Source organism: Amphibalanus amphitrite, unplaced genomic scaffold (genome assembly GCF_019059575.1).
Source record: "Amphibalanus amphitrite isolate SeventyFive unplaced genomic scaffold, NRLGWU_Aamphi_draft 001206F_arrow, whole genome shotgun sequence".
In the NCBI taxonomy this organism is placed as follows: Eukaryota; Metazoa; Arthropoda; class Thecostraca; order Balanomorpha; family Balanidae; genus Amphibalanus; species Amphibalanus amphitrite.
The window spans coordinates 177695-195920 of NW_024882700.1; the positions used below are offsets into that span (position 1 = coordinate 177695).

The 18226-nt window shown below is 47.8% G+C and overlaps 2 protein-coding genes across 3 annotated transcripts in view; both read right to left on the reverse strand.

The window, feature by feature from the left end:
- The window catches only part of LOC122371112 (casein kinase I-like), a 32506-nt gene extending 30854 nt beyond the window's left edge, over positions 1–1652 (reverse strand). Inside the window, exon 1 of one of the 2 annotated variants that reach the window (XM_043347213.1) lies at positions 1417–1652. The gene's annotated coding sequence lies outside the window, so the exon portion shown is untranslated. The remainder of the gene's footprint in view (positions 1–1416) is intronic. The other variant, XM_043347212.1, reaches the window with a different exon arrangement.
- Positions 1653–8732: 7080 nt separating this feature from the next.
- LOC122371114 (synaptotagmin-like protein 4) lies at positions 8733–16540 on the reverse strand. The gene is made up of 7 exons (XM_043347216.1): positions 16344–16540; positions 13945–14126; positions 13498–13600; positions 12224–12385; positions 11292–11479; positions 10788–10990; positions 8733–9296 (listed from the first exon to the last, which is right to left on the reverse strand). The coding sequence occupies exons 1-7, from the start codon at positions 16434–16436 to the stop codon at positions 9145–9147; spliced, it is 1083 nt and encodes a 360-aa protein (XP_043203151.1). The 5' UTR covers positions 16437–16540; the 3' UTR covers positions 8733–9144.
- Between the last annotated feature and the right edge of the window lie 1686 nt (positions 16541–18226).

Sequence of the window (18226 nt, forward strand, 5' to 3'; positions counted from 1 at the left end):
ACCAGTGGTTCTAGCACACATGGAACTTTTTGATGGATGTAAAGAAACTCATGTTATTTATTATGCCAGGTGACAACATCAACAGCAACCATTTTAAGTGTGAAACTCATTGTCATCATTGCAATGTCACTAAATGCAAATTCATAAAGTCAAATTACCTATTTCCCTTAATGACTTGTGAGTGATGAGTTTGTAGGAATGTGATGTATTCCTCCTTGTATTCAATTAACTAAGCCAGCAAAGCATCTGCATATAGTTAAATCATAGTTAGATCAATCCACACTTTAAGAGCAAGTCCACCATTATGTAACTGATAGATGACAAATGGATGGCTGATCACTGATGGCAGCCAAACCTTAAATTGAAGAGATAGTGACCTTGGTCATGAAATACCATTCAATTCTACATGGCATTTAATGGGTATTCTGAAGTTGAGAAACCATTATCAACAAAGAGGTACAAGAAAGCATGCTTTACAAACACAATGCTCTATCCTCTCTAAAAATGGAAAATAATGCTAGATTTAGAAGGCTGAATAGTCTGTAGCATGTCCCCAATGAAGATTTGACAATCCTCATGTGATAAAGTGGATTTAAATTAATAAAATGAATTTCTGCTATATGCCTAAGTCACTACTAGATAGAAGTGGTCAGCTTGTCAGCCCAAAAAAGACCACAAATTTTATCAGCTACACAAAAAACTGCAGATCAAAATATCAGTAGCTATAACTACCTTTTGTACCTACCCTTTAAGAACTATAGTTTCACAAAATAAAAAATGAAAGAAAAGAGCACATCTTTCTAAGCTTGAAAAGTGACACCACACATCGATGCTTGCAATCCTTTTTACACAAATATTGATGAGTAAGTTACACCTGACCACCCCATTGAGTCAGGTAAGGTTAGGTTATGTTAGGTTAGGCCTGGTTATCATTATTTTAGGTTGTGGTAGTTCTGCGTGTAGTGTACCCACTTTTTAGGATAAATTATAGGGAAAAGATATGCCATTTTCTAGGTTATCATAGGTTAGTGACAAAATGGTGTGGTTTTCATTTAATTTTTAGCCTAGGGCAAAATAGGTGACTCTTACCAAGATAACCAATTGTGAGGTTGGTGAAGCCTAAAACCAGCTTTAAACAGATGTAACCAATTATTTTCTGTTAGCCAAACTGAAACTGGCCTCTGAAGCAACTACCCACAAAAAAAGATGGAACCGATCCTTCCAACACAAGGATCCGCTAGCAAATACTTCTTATTGAAAAATGGGATGATCATGTGAACTTCAATCATTTACACGAGGTTAGCAATCAAAACATATCAATTCATGTGACAGCAATAAATCATATCGAGCTTCAGCTGGCAGGGCTCGAGCAGTGCCGACTGACGAGGAGGCAACGCACTTTCTACTTCTACTTACTCTTTATCGTAGATAAAGATTAGCAAGCCATGTCTTCAAGGCACAGTGAAACAATCAATTATTTTTTAATTTGCGTCCACTGATCACTGGCACAATAATGGTACAATCAATTATTTACAAAACTGTACACGGAACCCCACCCGAACCTCACAGATCTCACAAATTCACACACAGAAACCACAGAAACATTGCGCTCTGCGCTCAAGGTGACGCAAATTGAGGACTGAGACGATTGCGGCGCGGCTTCACTTTCCAAGGCAAATGGTAATAACTTTCAGCTGATTATTTTCGCTACGGTATATTTTTTTCTGGAAATGTGTTTTTTCTGATATTCAGCTAAGCATTTTGATGTTTGAAAAATTGCTTTCAATTTTGTGCTTCAATGCTAAAAAGTAAAAATGTCGACTTAAAAGAGGTGTAGGGTCGTTACAGGGAAGGACAAGACATTGGTGAGGGGTAATGATAATAAGTCTTTGCCCGTCTAGGGAAATGATAAACCTGATTTCAAATATACTTTTTTAATAATATATCACAAAGTAAAGCAAAAGCTATATACACACATTGATAAGCCCTGGAGACCTTGAATAGGTATGTCGTGTATGGTCTTGTCACATCTTGGCTGAGGAATGAACAAACAGATCGTGCAACCTCCGCATGTCAATGCTATGGAATGCATGGTGCCTAATTTTCAATTAAATATTTTTAACAAACATGTTCAAACTGATGCATCGGCAAAATTAGGCCATAATGTCTCGTTTTCGACCTGTTCTCGATCTTCAGGTGCTGCCACCTTTTGGCTGACTCAATCAATACAGTCCACGCAATAGTAAATCTTAGAACTAGGTGGCGCTGTGCTTCAAAGATTGTATTCACAGGTGGCGCTAGTAGCTACTTACGCAGCTGGGTTAGGTATATACGATCATACAGCACAAGATCCGTAAGACCGTAAGTACACCGATCGGTAATTTTTCCAGCCTCAACACATTCAAGTCCATCTCCTCCACACCGCAAGCCTGTTGATGCCGGCTGAACGGTCATATCTATACGACGTGGGTGGGTATCTCCATCGCAGGGCCAGGTCCACGGTCCGGTGCGGTGAGCGTTAGCGGGGCTGTGTGGCCTATTCGCGTGATGGGCTCAGCTCCGGCGGAGCACCAGGATGCCTGAGCAGACCAGTGTCTCCACCGTTCCATGCTTCTATCCTCAGGATGCAGAAATCCTTCTCCTCCACGCCGCAACCCCCCTCCGGGCTGGGCAGGCAACTTTATCTCATGCGGGCTGCTCCCTTGCAGCGGCACCGCTGCTCCCGAGGGAGCGCACCCCGTAGCCGGGTGCAGTGAGTACCTTGGGGCTGCCCGGCCTGTCCTTCGGGATGGGCTCAGCCCCGGTGACTCACTAGGGTGCCTGCCCAGACCAATGTCTCCCCCTATATCCTATCATCCTCCCGGCTCTGAAATGGTCTAATTGGACCGAAAGGGCCTAACCCAACAAAACAAACAAACAAGAACCAGTGTCTCCTTCTAATTCCTAGTATCCTTCCGGCTTTGGAAATGTTTCATAAGACCGAAAGATCCTAGCCCTACAAAAGAAACAGAACAAAACAAGAGCATTACTCAGCGTCAACGTTCAATAGTTACGTCTGGAATCTAGAGGCTTGTTATTCGCCTTCCGGTGTCATGGTGTCTCAAGTTCCACGCGCCCATCCTGTCAGGAAATGGTCGGTGAACCAGGAGCCAGGTCACGGATGGCGCACCGCGCGCTTTGACCCGATTGCGATGTCTACAAGGTCCCGATCTGCTGACAGCTATTCGTTTTCGCGTCACTTATCAGCTTGTGTGTCTTTCTCCTATGATCTGCAGGGCTCAAAAAAAGCTCCGTCCTGCCGATGAGGTCGGCGACCACGAATGCTATAACATTTCCCAGTGGTGCGACCAAAAACGCGAAATATCAAACAAATTTTCGAAGAATATCTTTAAAAACTATATAAATATTGTTAAGAATATTGCCATAACTTCAGCATCACTTATGCGCATCATTAAGTCATTGGTCACCATGGTTACTTCCACGGTACAACCTGGACACTGGACGGTGAGCAAACATACCACTGTTGTAGGATAAACTACCACCTTCCGCACACGGGAATACTACCACGTTTCCCCATCGGCGCTCGTCGGCGTTTTCTGTGCGACCACCCGTGTTAAACCAATGGGGAAGAGCGGTTGTCAAAATCGCCGACGAGCGCCGTTCATTGGTCGCCCAGATGGTCTCCTACTACGCAGTAGGTACGCGGGCGTATTTACAAATTGCAACCGAGCTCCGCCGTAGGGTATTTTATTTCCGCCGTAGTGTATTTCAGTTGGGGTATTTTCTACCATACATCTGCCTGAGCTTGGGGTAATTACAATTTGTCGGCGACGTTAAAAAATGATGCACCTTTTTTCGCAGTATAGGTTATCGCATGTGCATATTTTTGTCTTTTTGATTGCGCTTTTCCCTCGCCCGTATAGGGGGAGGCGTTGAGCGGACCCCATCGGTTTTTCGTGAGTAACTCGCGTAAAAACCGTCCGATCGCGACGAAACTTTCAATACCCCCGATTTTATCAATTTTACTCCTGCCCTGAAAATTTCATGACCCTGACCCAAATGACCTTTGACCTGTGACCTATTTCTCGAGGCCATGTTTGGCCCGAATCGCGATTCGGCGTATGTCGGCTCGCATTAGCCGCGCGTTTGCAGTCTTAACGTGGTTTCAAGCGTTGAAATATGTGATATGATGCTGGTCCCATGCATCAGGGTGGGTGTCACATGAAGGTCAGGTCAGCTCAATGACCTTTGATGACCTCGGTTCACTTTTTCGAGTTTAACATGTTTCTAGGCTAGTTTTTGGAGCTGATTTCGAATTTAGCAACCACTTGAACATTACAGAGGGTGTAACGAAATTATCCGGACATCTTGCTTCCCGCTGTAATTAAAAAGCAAAACATTCTGGTACTTTTTATTTTGATTGAGCATGTAGCCACCTTTCATAAAAACACAGTGGCGAATGTTTTGGAGCATTTCAGCCAATGTTTTCTCCAGCACACTGGCTTTGATGCGGAACAACGCCGTCTAAACCTGTGGCAGCGGTTGGGCGGTGCTTGTGGCGGGCGTCTCTTCAGTCACCTAAGCCGTAATCGCCACGCCATATGTGGAAGGCTTTTGGTGTCAATACATACATACATACATACTGAACAAGAGCCCACAGGTTTTCGATTGAATTGGGATCGCGACTTTTTCCAAGTCATAAGCGTTAGCCCAGAATGATTGAAGGTTCTATCGGCATCACTTCCCGTTCTTTTAGGGACTTTTAAGTAGCGCGCCGTCCCGCATGAAGACAGCGTGGCTTGAATCAGGCATCAGTGCGCGTTCAGAAACCGAGCCCTCAGGCGCTCAACCAGACGGTATAGGAGGGCCTCCTATACCGTCTGGTTGAGCGCCTCCGACTATTCATTGGCCAGTATGTTTCTCCTGTAATACTTGACGTTGATGGCGGTATTTTGTGACACTATGTTCTATTGGAGGATTGCTAGGCAGCTGAACATGCTCCAGTTCTGGATGTTGTCCGGATGTTTGACGGCGGCGAAGGCCAGCAAGTTCGAGCGGCTGGCCGCCCATACATGGCCGATTTGACGGTTCAGAGGATAATACAGCTCGAACGGCTACCCATCCAACCAGACCACCTCACCCTTATCATTCTTCAACCAGTGGACGCGATCTGGCGTGAGGCGAAAGGTGGTGAACTGGTTGTTTTCCCGTCAGTTTCGTTGTCTTTTTCAGTTTGAAGGGCACTAGAACCAAGTTAAAGGGCGGGTAGCGGTAAACCATGATATGGGATCTCTTATTAGGTATCTGACTTGGTAAGAATTCGAGTCAATTTGCGGATTGATTGGTGCCGTTTCCTTGCCGCTATCTTGATGACTCTCCTCACCACTTGACAAAGGGCGGCTTTTGTGGTCGCGACTGGGCTGAGTCTGCCACCGAAGTCCCAGATTATTACACCTCAGGCAGATGTGCAATTGGCTGCTGCTGATGTCCAGCTGCTGGCAGACCAGCTTCTGGCTCATGACGCCGTGGATGCCGCCATGCAATTTTACCACGAAAGGAGAGATTGTATCCCTTTCTCGCAACTGCCTTGGACGAAAACTACCATGTGAACCCGTCTGTGAATCGACTCCTACTCAGAGCAACAGTCACATGACAAGGTCAGGTCACTGCTGAGTTGAAAACCGATAGCAGAGGCACGTATTCATCCAATATTCCCACTTCTAACATCAGAAAGGATAAGGAAACTGTGCAAACAGATATGGCGAAAAAATAGATGTCCGGATAATTTCGTTACACCCTGTACTGAAGTAGTTTTAGTGCCTTCGTAACATGTTACGAAGCTGTCAGAAAAAAAGCGTTCTGCCCCTCCAACTTTTGCTTATTTGTAGAACTTCGTTGCTTAGCAAACCACTATGTTGTTCGCATTGAGGAGCTTTGAAATGTCTGTGTAATTCAAAATGTTAGTTCTGTAATTAAAAGAATTGATTCAGTGTTGCACATAACCTAACTTAACAACCGAGCATTGCAGGTTTGACAGCTTTTTGCCCCACCAGCACCACCTTCGCTGGAAAAGCTCCACCCTTGCCTATGGGGCAAAACATAAGGGACAAAAACACAAAACAAGACAGATAAAAAACAACACAAAATGAACTCATTGCCTAATGAAGTTCAGTCTGGAGCAAAAACATAGGTAATAGGCATCTATGTCAAATTAGAATGAAAGATTAAAATCAACTTGACCAGGTCTTATGGTCTGACCTGATCCTGACTGCCTTACTTCACCTAACCCCAATTCATATATCGTTGAGAGCTGCTGCGAGGAGCATGATAAATGTAGGAAGTATCATTAGAATATATGACCTTCTCCTCGGAAAATGACCAAATGAATGAAAATGATTATTTATTGATGAATTGATATATGATTGATGATTGATGAAATGATTATTTATTGATCAATTCATCAATAAATAATCATTTTCATTCATTTGGTCATTTTCCGAGGAGAAGGTCATATCTTCTAATGATAACCCCAATTCAACCTAACCTACCACAACACCTGCAGAGGTACCTTCCTGGAAAATCACGCCCAGGGAGGTGTCCAACTTATTGGAATATTACCATGATTGCTTGTCAAAATGTGTGTCATCATGGTCTTGTTTGACAAGTGATGTATAATAAATGTGACATTCAAAAATGACCTCCTGACTGTTGAGTGATTAGAATCTTCAAATAATCAGGGTACAATGCTGTGCATCATAGTGCACACTAGTCATGTTGTTTTTGTGTAGGCCCTCTGCACATTATTGTGTACACTGCCATGTGCACCTTAAGGAAAAAAGTGACTAGTGGTGCATAAAAAAGGTTGTGCAATTGTGAAGTTCATGCCCTTGGTCTTGCTGGAGCCAAATGCCTATAGCTATAGCAGGATCAGTGAGGGTTGTAGACATGCTACATACACTGTGAATTGAAGATATTGGCACAAAGTTCACCCATAGGTAATTACTATGCTTAACACCTAATGTAAGAAGCAACATAAATGCCCAGATGATACAGCAACAGCTCTCTGGTCAACATCACACAAATTTATTGACATACTTTGCAGGTACATATTTACATTCATAGCAAATACTTTCGATTTGATTCAATAACTAGGTGCTAGTAAGCTTGCATTTTTGTAGGTACAACAATGAACATATATTTAATCATAAAAAACTTTCTCATGACATTGATCACATACCTTTTTACCGAACAAGTACCTATCTACCATGCAATGATTCTAAATTTTGTCCGCAATGTACCTACCTATATCTCAACTGACACATTGAAATTGAAATACCCTAACAAAACCAATAACTGTACAAAAGGAGAATGCAATTCTACAAGAACTATGAAGTTCTGAAGTTATTCTCACATGCTGGAATGTTGAAACTCTACTTTTGTCGTCCATTTCCACGTTTCATTGAGCAATCATATAGAACTGTTTTCGCTCTTCAATCATAAGCTTTTGCACAAATCTTGAATTTTTACACATCATCTTGAACCATGCTCCAGTCTTTCCAACAAGGTACTATGGAACATCAAAGCAATTTTGATTTGTTGCAACAGCTTCAGATCATGATAGGCTTGAAGTTTGTTACACCATTTGCCAGACAAACCTCTACAAAATGTGTATCAATTCCCAAACTAAGCAATTGATTATATCAGTATTTGCGGTTTCCACACAATGTTTCATAATATTATTCGATTTTTATATCAAGAAACCCAAATAATCCACAAATCGTTATTGAAACACTCCCACTTCAAGAGTTCACACTCACACAAGTTCAGAAGCAAATAAACATTGCGCCAGATTTCGTATGAAACGCGCCATCATCCTGAAGTTTCTACCACAGACGGTAGTTTAACCGCAGCCGTAGTGCGAAAACCCCTGCCCACCTTACCCCACGGCGGAGCTCGGTTGCAATTTGTAAATACGCGGTACGCGGCGTGGCGTATTACGGGACGGGACGCTCACCCACCGCGCCGGCCCGGCCGGCCGGCCGCCAGCTGACTGCCACCGTGGGGGAAGGGACGCCGAGGGGGAGGGGTGGCGTCCGTCGGGTCAGCCAGGGGAGGAGTAGGGATTCGGGCACAAAATTTCACTCTCGTTTGTTATGGTGTATTTAAGCTGCGTTCGGACAGCCCGGTCACTGCGTGGAACTTCCACGCCGAGGAATTCCTCACGCAAACGCGTTCAGTCAGCGCGAAACACTATGGCCAAGCGGCCGAAAGGCGATCGTTTCCGTGAGGAGCTCATCGGCGTAGAAACTCCACGTGGAAACCGGGCTGTCCGAACGCAGCGTTAGCGATCAAACCACTGCTTTTAATTCATGTTGTAATTGCAGATTCGTGTACATTGGTGGCGCTTGATACGTGCTACGGTGCTGGGAATAGCAGCATTAGAAGTTAATTGGTTTAAAAAACGTTCCATTGCCTGTGCGACAACCAAAGAGCTATGGGCAGAGTACCTACTGGGCAGCCGGTGCTGCGACCACAATCTGAATAAAACTTTTGGTCGGCGACCACCAAACAGCTTTTTTGAGCCCTGATGATCTGCTTAATGTATTCCACAATCCATAACACTAAATGATCAGTTATTGCAGAGAGGCTGGCATGCTCCTCAAACCCCGTACGTTCCCGCCATGACAGCTGTTTTTTCGCATCTCCTGCTCCCACCTCTCTCAAGTCTCCGCTAACGGCGATACTGTGTATTACATAGACATATATCGGTGTGGGGCGCCGGGCGCCGCCTGCACACAAAGCGCCGGTCTCTATCTGTCGAGACGCGGGCGTGTGCGGCCGCCGCGCCCCGTCCGCCGGCGGCTATCACAGACACGTCCCGGGGCGCCGGCTAGGAATCACATCGCGGCGGCGGCGCAATGATCGCGCCCGCCGCCGACGTTGACGTCACAGAACACTCATAACATACACACGCATACATCTGCGCACACGCGCGTGGCACGCGGCGACTGAGCGCGGCCGCCTGTTGGGCGCGAGCGTGCGCGCGCGGGGCGGCGGCCGCCAGAGATCCGGCGTCTGACGTCACCCGCAGCGAGCGGTGACGTCAGAGCGCGTGCTGCCGCCGCCGGGGGGTGACGTCACACATCACTTGTCGGCGGTGACGGCGCGCTCCATGGAGAAGCGGAGCGGCACGGAGCCCTCGACCCAGTAGCCGGGCCGCTCGATCAGCTGCTCCCAGAGAGCGCGCTCCTGGCCGGCCGCGTCCATCCAGTCCACCGGCTTACCCAGCTGCTTCCCTGTAAACAGTAGAAACCATACGTCAGCTATATAGACATCACAATCCATCCAGTCCACCGGCTTACCCAGCTGCTTCCCTGTCAACAGTGGAAACGAAACGTCAGATAGAGAGACATCAGAGTCCTCCAGTCCACCGGCTTGCCCAGCTGCTTCCCTGTAGAAACAAAGCAGAGAAAATAAGAGCTTACATAGAGTTATTTGTGGAGTTGAGCCAGGGACAGGAAGGCTCGAGGTGTGCCTCAAAGGAGGTTATCAGAAGCTAACTGAAGACGCCTTATGGTTGAGGGTAACATAAGGGTACCTATGGCATCATGAGGGTATGAGGGTTATTGAGCGAACCTATGGCCCAGGGCCATCGAGCGTACCCCACTCACACAAAGGGTCACATCCTGCACGCAAACTATTTTCAAGTTCACTTATACAAGCTATGCATGTTTGGTTTCACATAACTCAGAGGTGATACCTTGTTTCATATCGCTCAGATGTGATGTCTTGTTTCACATCGCTCGAGGGCCATTTATATACCAGTCGCTAAGGTCTCAGCTCGTATAACCGACTCTAACCAGCCTCCAGCAAGTTCACCTGTGAGCGGCAAGTTGGCCGTTTACTGCAGGGGGCGCGGCGCGGAACGTTCCCAGTGACACGGCACCGGCGTGTCGGCCTGCCCCGGACCCGATACCGCTGCCCAACACCGCGCGCTGATGGCCTATAACCCGGCGCCAGCCACTCGGTTACCGGCGGGTCACCGAGGAAGGGCGAGCGGAGCGCCCCGACCGGACGCAGGAAGGGAGTTTACTGCCGCAGCCGCTCAGATTGATGTCGAGGCATTAAAGTCGAGAAACATGGTCGGCACATTACGTTACTGGAGTAGACGACGCGATGCTCTGCAGATATCTGTTGATGAAGATTGAATTGGGCGGAGTCTCAATAACGCACGACGAACTTTGGTATGTAAGCATTCACGATAAGGTGCATGGCAAGCGCAACGAGGTAAGTTGTGAGTGTGAGAGAGGACATATCGCTTCAATAAATTAGCGATGAAATTAGCGACGTAAAGCCTAGCGCAAGTTTAAACAGCTTTGCAGGGTCGCCCACAAACTTTTCCCATTAAATCTCTCTGCTGACATCCACTTAGAGCAGTGCATCCAGAAGACGTTGCCAGATGTTGCCAGGCAAAAACAAGCTCAGGTGAGCATCCGGTAACGATTCAATCTGAGCCCGAGTTGCATCAAAGCGATGTCTTCAAAGTATCCGATGAGCAACTATGAACGCACAATGGTTCCATCAAGCACAGGCGAGCTATCATAAACAGCTTGCTGGCAAGGGATGGCCCGGTAAAATATTTTACCCCGACTGAGATCCTTTGCTATCAGATGTCGGATCAATCTATATCAATCTGTAGGTATATACTTTATATATCTATATGTCAACATGCCAATATGTATCTGTCAATATCTATCAATACTTTGTTATCTGTCTCTGTGACGCACCCGATCCGAGGTTGAAGCGGGCGCCGCCGAGGAACTCGTTGGATGTGAGGCTGTGGTCCCAGATGGTCAGCTCCAGGGCCCGCTCTCGCAGCTCTCCCAGACTGACGTTCTCGTAGGTGAGCGTGCCGCTCCAGCGAGGGCACGTGGTCCGTTTCGCCACCGGCGTCTTCTGCTTGCTGTTCTTCCTGTCCGGCAGGAGGTAGCTGCGGGCGAGGGATGCGAACTTCGATATTACAGTTTGCACGGTGCTATCACAGTACTCGGATATTGTAACGTGAGTTTCATACACGATGTACGTATGTTCACTAAAGTAACGACTAAGACTTGTTATAGAGTACAACCGAGCGTATTCGCAAGGTAACGATGAAAATATTATACGTCTTTTTTATATAATTGCCACAAGACTGTCATAGTAACACAAACGACTGTCTTCACCTAGCGGCCACTCCAGCGTGCCACCACGCTCAATAGCCCGTAGCCCTCCCATCCACCTCCCCTACTGACCACTTGCAGAAGGGGTCAGCCGAGCCGTTGGCGCGCACTGGCGCCAGGTTCTTGGCCTCCTTGATGGTGATGTGCAGCCGACCCTTGGTCTTGCGGCCCTTTCGGCCCAGGCTGCCATCTGGCGGCGTGTATTTGAAGGCGACGATGACGTCCCCGCGGTGGCCGGGACTCTCCTCCTGAATCTCACTCTGTTGGACACAGCAGGCAGTGGGAGTTAGTTAGGTGGTTACGAGTTAATTGTTACTATCTATACACGGCACACGCGGCATTGACGTACTGGTCTGCGAGCATTGGGCTGGAAATGCAACCAAGTGGCAGAAAAGTCGATTTAATATACCTAAACGATGACGATAACTCAACTGACTCGATCGACTGACTCCTCGACTAGCTTTTAAACGTAATCAATAAAAATACCTGTTAATAGTCCCAGTAAATAAGTTCAAACAAAATCAAATATCGCACGGTTCTGCAATGCGACAACAGGGTTAGTAACATTTGCTCGAACTTTAAAATCTCGAGCTGAGCTCTATGCCTAAATTGAATCAGGAACTACATTAGCGTTCCATTTCCTATCCATCCTTTGTACTAAGAGGCACAAGGTGCTACGTTAGAATCCGTGCCGTGAAGGAGGAACGATATCACTGCCTCATACGAGCGTCTGTCTCGATTTGAAATTCCCGAGCACCGCCTCCTTTATCAAACACATGAACAAAACGGATTTCTCGTTAACTAGCGTGACATAACAACCCAGTAATGATTGACGCTTGGTCTCCGGCTAATACCTCGCTTACCTTCCCACTCATTCAGTGTGTACCGGACAGACCGGTGTGTACCAAGGAGTACCCACTCCGTACGTACCCCGCGCTTCTACAGTGTATACCAGTGTGGACTGGGGTATATCAGGGGGTACCTGTTGAGTGTTTCGTACGTACCCGCTCCTGCAGAGTGTACCAGTGCGGACTGGGATCGTCGAACAGTGTCCGGCAGATGGGCAGCACCAGCTCGCCAAGGAAGTCGTTGCGGCCGAACATGTCGCTATGCCACACGGTCACCCAGAGGGTGCGGCTCTCCAGCTCCGCCTCCACGGCCGGGAACTGACGACAAGGCACAGAGGTCACAGAGGGGTCACAGAGGGGTCACAGAGGGGTCACAGGGGAGTCACAGGGTCACGGAGGGGTCACAGGGTCACGAAGGGTCAATGAGGGTCACAGGGTCAATGAGGGTCACAGGGTCACTGAGGGTCACGGCGGGTCATGACAGGTCACAACAGGCCATGAAGACCCACATCGGGTCTAAAAGTGTGACGGAAAGTAACAGTCATGCAAGGTCACAGTAGATCATGGCAGGTCACGGAGGGGCCTACGTCGAACCACGATGGTTCAGGACACATCACAGCGGGCTACGATAGATCAGGATAACTCAGAACGGGTCAGAGATGGTCACTTGGGTCATGGCATTGGCAGGTCACAACATATCACTTATAGGTCACGAAAGGCCAGGTCAGTGCGTGGGTCATGGCTGATTGAGTGTGGTTACCACAGGTCATACTTGGTCGACTCTATATAATTGAGAGGCACAGGGCACTGTATCAGAAAAGATGTGAGTAGAGATAAATTCTGGCCTCTTAAAGACAACTGCAAGCCAAAGAATTGATTCTCAGGTCAATATCATCAATTGATGAGCCAGTGAAATCACCGGGTGTTGTTATTTCTGGTCAAAAGTCGCCCATGATTTCGAAAGCCACGCGAAAAAGACGTATTTAGTGACATCAGTCAGCCTGAGTTTTTTTTACATTAGCAGTTACTTTTGGGCATGGTTGTTGAAACGTGTAGGCGACGGCCTAACAATGACCCCAACCGGCGATATTTGTGTTGGAAAAACTCACCTAAGGTGTACTTTTAGTTCAATATGCTCAATAAGTCGATATGTTTCAAATTTGATAAAGCCAATGGCGAAGTTTACCACGGTGCAGTTACTGTTTTGGAAAACTATTCGGGGCGAGCAATATATTATGAACCGTATTGCCTATCGACAAAACATGCCAACCCGTCTGCCGAGTGGGACGCTATCTCTGTAACTGTCTTCACACAATCATAATAAATCGACTGACGTGCTCGTGTTTGGTGCGTTATGATGCGCACGTGACGAGCTTAATATGATGAAGCTCATTTTTTCCCAACGGAAGTCTTCATAAAACGGTTCTCACCTTCAGCGTTTCGTCGAAGATGGGGTTCAGGGTGTGCTTTTTGGTCTTCGTCTTCCGCTTGCCACTCTTTGACCGGTCAGGCAGCAGGTACGCCTTGACGTAGCTGTAAAAAAGCACGGAAACCGATGACATCAGACTATTTATGAATTCAATCGAAGGCATCGCCCCCAACCAATAAACCACGATAATCATCAATTGTGTCCATATCTTAGAATGGTAATTTATGTCAAAATTATGTGCTAACATTTATCAGAACAAAATTTAGGTAAAAGGGCGACGATAAGAACACCATTGGCACCGAACAGAATAATCGATTAGCAGTCATCACACGGGCAGCCATTCAACGCATCCACATCTAAACCAGAGCACACTATTCGCAAATAGCCCACAACACCGATACAAAACACCAGTCTAATTACGTTACAAATAACACCGGCCTGCACTCACGGGTCAGAGCGGTTGCGTTTGGTGTCGACGGCGGCCAGGTCTCTGCACTGTTTGACGGTGACCTCGAGGGCGCTCTGCTGGTAGTTGTACTGAAGTGCCAGCTGCAGGTCGCCGCGTACCGGTACCGTACCGTACCGCGCCTCGCCGGCCGAGTACACGCTGGCCATCGAGTCACTGCGGGACTGAACAAAAGGTAGGTACGGGTTAGAGGGTACACGGAGTACAATGTAAACGGCGTACTGTGCGGATTGGGGAGTTCGGTATAAGCATTACAGCTCTCATTATTGGACTGATTGAAGCTCAATATTTCACAGGCTACGCTTAACGCTGCATACTTCCAAGAAGTGCAGCGGAAGGTCAGGTCTCGACATGACAATGTGGGTTAAATAAATTAGAGGGTCACAGGAGGTCACGCGACATCGAGTGACCCTGCTCAGTTCACGGGAGATCATAACAGACGGGATACCGCTCAGGCCAGATCCTCGTGCATTGAGAGGTCGGTATCGTCAAATAAGGGGCGAGACCCTCACCAGTCGCTAAGGAACGACATAAATTGGCGACGAGAGTCGGGCGACACAATACAAGTAATTTAATAAATCGATAATGGTGAGAGAAATCCCGATATTTTTATTTAGCTCATCAAATTACCATGAAACATACGTGCAGAGGGGCACACACACGAAAAGCTAGTTTTATTTTCAGCGTCTTTCTACGCAATGCAGGGTGTACACAAAAGACCAGACGAAGAAGCTTTAATAAATTATCCATCTCAGCCTGTCGTACTCAAAGTCCAGCTTCCCATCATTTTACTCATGCTGCGACTCTGCCGCCTTTCTTTGCGATTTTACCATACATCACTTCCATTTCTCTATCAATGCGGCTGTATCCACCATAGGTACAATCTGTGCTGCCGGGTTACCCACCACCTGCACCGGGCCGCTATCCTTTCCTGTCCACTGAACGATATCGGTCAAGGCCAATGAGCACCACAGCGGGCCGGAACAACCCACCTGCGACAAAGCGCATAGACGTCTCCCGCCCCGCGTCACCCTAAACTCGTAGTGTTTGTTACCCATGCCGCCCCCGAATCTTGTGTCTCACTTTCTCACAAAGGTGTCAGTATGAACATTTCTCTGGGTCAGGTCACGGCGGCTGACAGCTTGCAGGTGCAGAGCGTTAAGTGGAATATCATTTAAGGGCAGGCCGTACCGCGGAGATTTTTACAAAGGCATGGCGAGCAGTGAAAAAAAGGTGATAAACGCAGGAGGATGCTTATTTAGAACGCGACAGCCGTAGATGTTCAGGCATGGGGAAAATGTATTCGCTTAACAAAAAAGAGCCAAGGAAATATAAATAAAATTACAGCCGGAAACTAGACTAGCCGTAATCCCTTAATGCTTGTATCAGGCTTTGACAAAGCTTTCATGGGCTTATTCCATCAAGCGGTGTACGACAGAAAAAAAATACATAGCAAATGACGGGAGTGACCCACGCGATATCCGCTGCATTACGCTCGTCCAGGTAATTTGGCGATGTTAATTGCTCCAGGATAAAAAGCCGTCATACTCGTAGCAGCTGGATCCAGGCAGGTATGATTAATACTGGCCAGGGATGAGGCATGAAGTATCATAGACAAATTACATAAATGATGATATTGTTCTGCATATTCGCAGAGTACGTACGTACAAAGTCATAAAGCGCAATCCGCTCCATGCTCGTACGCTATAACGACAAAAATACCTGCAGGCTAAATGTGACCAAATGGAACCCGACATTGGCTGGAAGAATCTTGCCAAATTCCTTCAATCGCGCTTTCTCAGACCTCCGGATAGTTAGGCCGAGCTCGGCTGGCCTCTGACTACATACGAGTAAGAAGCGGCCCACTCGTCACTAGAACGGAGGTTATGCCGCGTGCTGCTGCACCTGCTGTTGGTGTCCGTGGTGCCGTAAACAGTCATTACTGGACAGACACAGCCCGCCGGCAGTGGTGGGTGCGTGATACCCTCCGGAGATAACGGGACGCGCTCCACGCACCCTGTCCAGCATCATACTGCTAAAGGTGGGTTCACAGGACGCAGAGACAGAGGTTGTACAGGTGAGTCGGATGTCAGGTGAGGTGCGAGACAGACGACAAGCGAATAGTAAATAGTGGGGGGGAGGTCATAATTAAATCTTTTATCTAGCAAAACGGAAAAAAGGTGATGCCAAGCGATTACCCAAATGTAACCTTCTCACTTTCCTACCCACTCACTCATTGCGCACTCACGAGTTTCCTACTCATTCCGAGAGTTAAGGGTTCCTTTCTCACTCCGAGAATGAATACTGTGGCCGAGAGCTGCTGGCTCCTAGCTCACGCAGAGTTCCCTACTCACTCCGAGTGTGACGAGTTCCCTACTCACTCCGAGAGTGGAGAGTGTGGCCGATCGCTGCTGGTGGAGCGCCACCAGCCGGTCGATGTCATCGTCCGGTTCAGAGGTTGGCAGACTGGACATGGAGCGACGGTCGAGCGTGGACGACGAGTGAGCGGCCAGCGGTGACTCGCCCGGCCGTCCGGGGGTGCCCGCCTGCCGCTCATCTGCTGGGTCACAGAGACGGTCACGGTCAGAGCAGCCGAGACGGGCGGAGGTTAGATACACACAGAGACGGGCAGAGGTCAGAGGACCAGAGACAGCCAGAGGTCAGGGAAATAGGGATGGACAGGGATCAGATCAACAAAGACGACCGGAGGTCAGATCAACACAAAGACGGTCACGGTCAGAAGAACACCGAGACGGACAGAGGTTAGCTCGACACATAGACGAACAGAGCTCAGGGGAACCAAGACTGGAAGAGGTCAGAGTAATACCGAGACAGCCACAGTCACAGCAGCCGAGACAGGTAGGGGTCAGAGCCCAGAGGATCTTGAGGAAGGGAGACGGGCATAGGCTATAGGCCAGATAATTTGAGACCAGCAGAGGTCAGATCAACACAGAGACGAGCGACGGTCAAATCAACACAAAGACGGATAGAGCTCAGAGGAACAGAGAGACAAGCCAAGGTCAGATCAACACAGAGACAGACAGAGGTCAGATAAATACAGAGACGAACAGGGGTTAGCTAACAAAATGCAAAGACGAGCGACGGTAAAATCAACAAGCTCGACAGAAAGACCAGATCGACAGAAAACGCGTCTCCGTCAGAAAAAAAGGAACATCCGAGGTCAGGTCATGTCCACAGAGATCAACTATCAAGGGCTAGTCATAGACGTGAGACGGACAATAAAGAGCTAAAGCCAAGACGGATCTCACCAATTTAAACGCCACAGATAGTAATCTCAATTGATGCCATGAGGATAACCAGTGAATGAAAACAGCTGATGACTTTGAATGGAAGGAGATTTCCAGAGAGCACCGGAAATTAGATGAGGCTTTCTTACGTTACGAGATGTGGTTTATGGTTATCTAGGTCAGATATGTAATCTACGTCAGGGAGGTATATGATAGCCGATCACACTTCACTAGACACTAGTCAAGGTCAAATAATCTTCTAACGCGCCAAAAGTCAATACGCATCAATGGGACGAGCCAAATGAGCTTAGGCTGTGCAATAAGTGCATTTGGTATTCCATGTTCAAAGTACCTACTCTAGCAGTATGAGACTACTAAACAGGTGTCTCACAATAATACGGTGGAAAGGATAATGAACGACGGGCAAGCAAGATCATCAGATTTTGCATGCGTGCGCACTGGGAGAAGCAGAGGTACCCCAGAGCGGATCGAGAGCGGGCACTGACTGAGCCCCTAACGGTGCGCCCTTCCGTGCTGTCAGTACCGGCTGATCAAATTGCCGAGATCCCGCGGCGGGATGGCCAGTGGCCCGGGATCAATGATCGACTTTCCTATCTTCATCAGCGGCCGCCGCCCTGAGCTTCCGGCCGCACTCCGGGACCAAAACTCATCTGGAAAATACCGGTCCTCCCGCAGGACTGAGTCTCATCATAGACGGCCGCGTGTCGCCTGCCACGGCCGAGCAACAGCGATGGCAGAGGCAGGGCAGTGACGAGAGAAGCCAGAGATCCCGTGAGAGCAGACTTCATCAAATTACACACGGCCCGTGGCGGAGGAGCAGGCCGTGTGATATTTTGGTGCTTCGTAAAGATACGAGTGATTACCCGAAGTCGCTCGGGGACGAGCGGGCGGGCGTTTGTTTCATTTGGCATGCTGGCGTAACTCTCGCAAAAAGGATGAGTGACAAGATGATGGCCGGGAAAGGTAACCAAGATTTTTTTGTAAAGCTGTGACCA

What these genes read in the sequence shown, in the direction of transcription:
- LOC122371114 (XM_043347216.1), bottom strand. Translation starts at nt 16,436, where the DNA reads ATGTCCAGTCTGCCAACCTCTGAACCGGACGATGACATCGACCGGCTG. An exon ending in CCACACTCTCCACTCTCGGA is followed by an intron (nt 14,127 to 16,343) that starts GTGAGTAGGGAA and finishes CCTTTTGTTCAG; the next exon opens with TCCCGCAGTGACTCGATGGC. An exon ending in GGTACACTCTGCAGGAGCGG is followed by an intron (nt 11,480 to 12,223) that starts GTACGTACGAAA and finishes TGTGTCCAACAG; the next exon opens with AGTGAGATTCAGGAGGAGAG.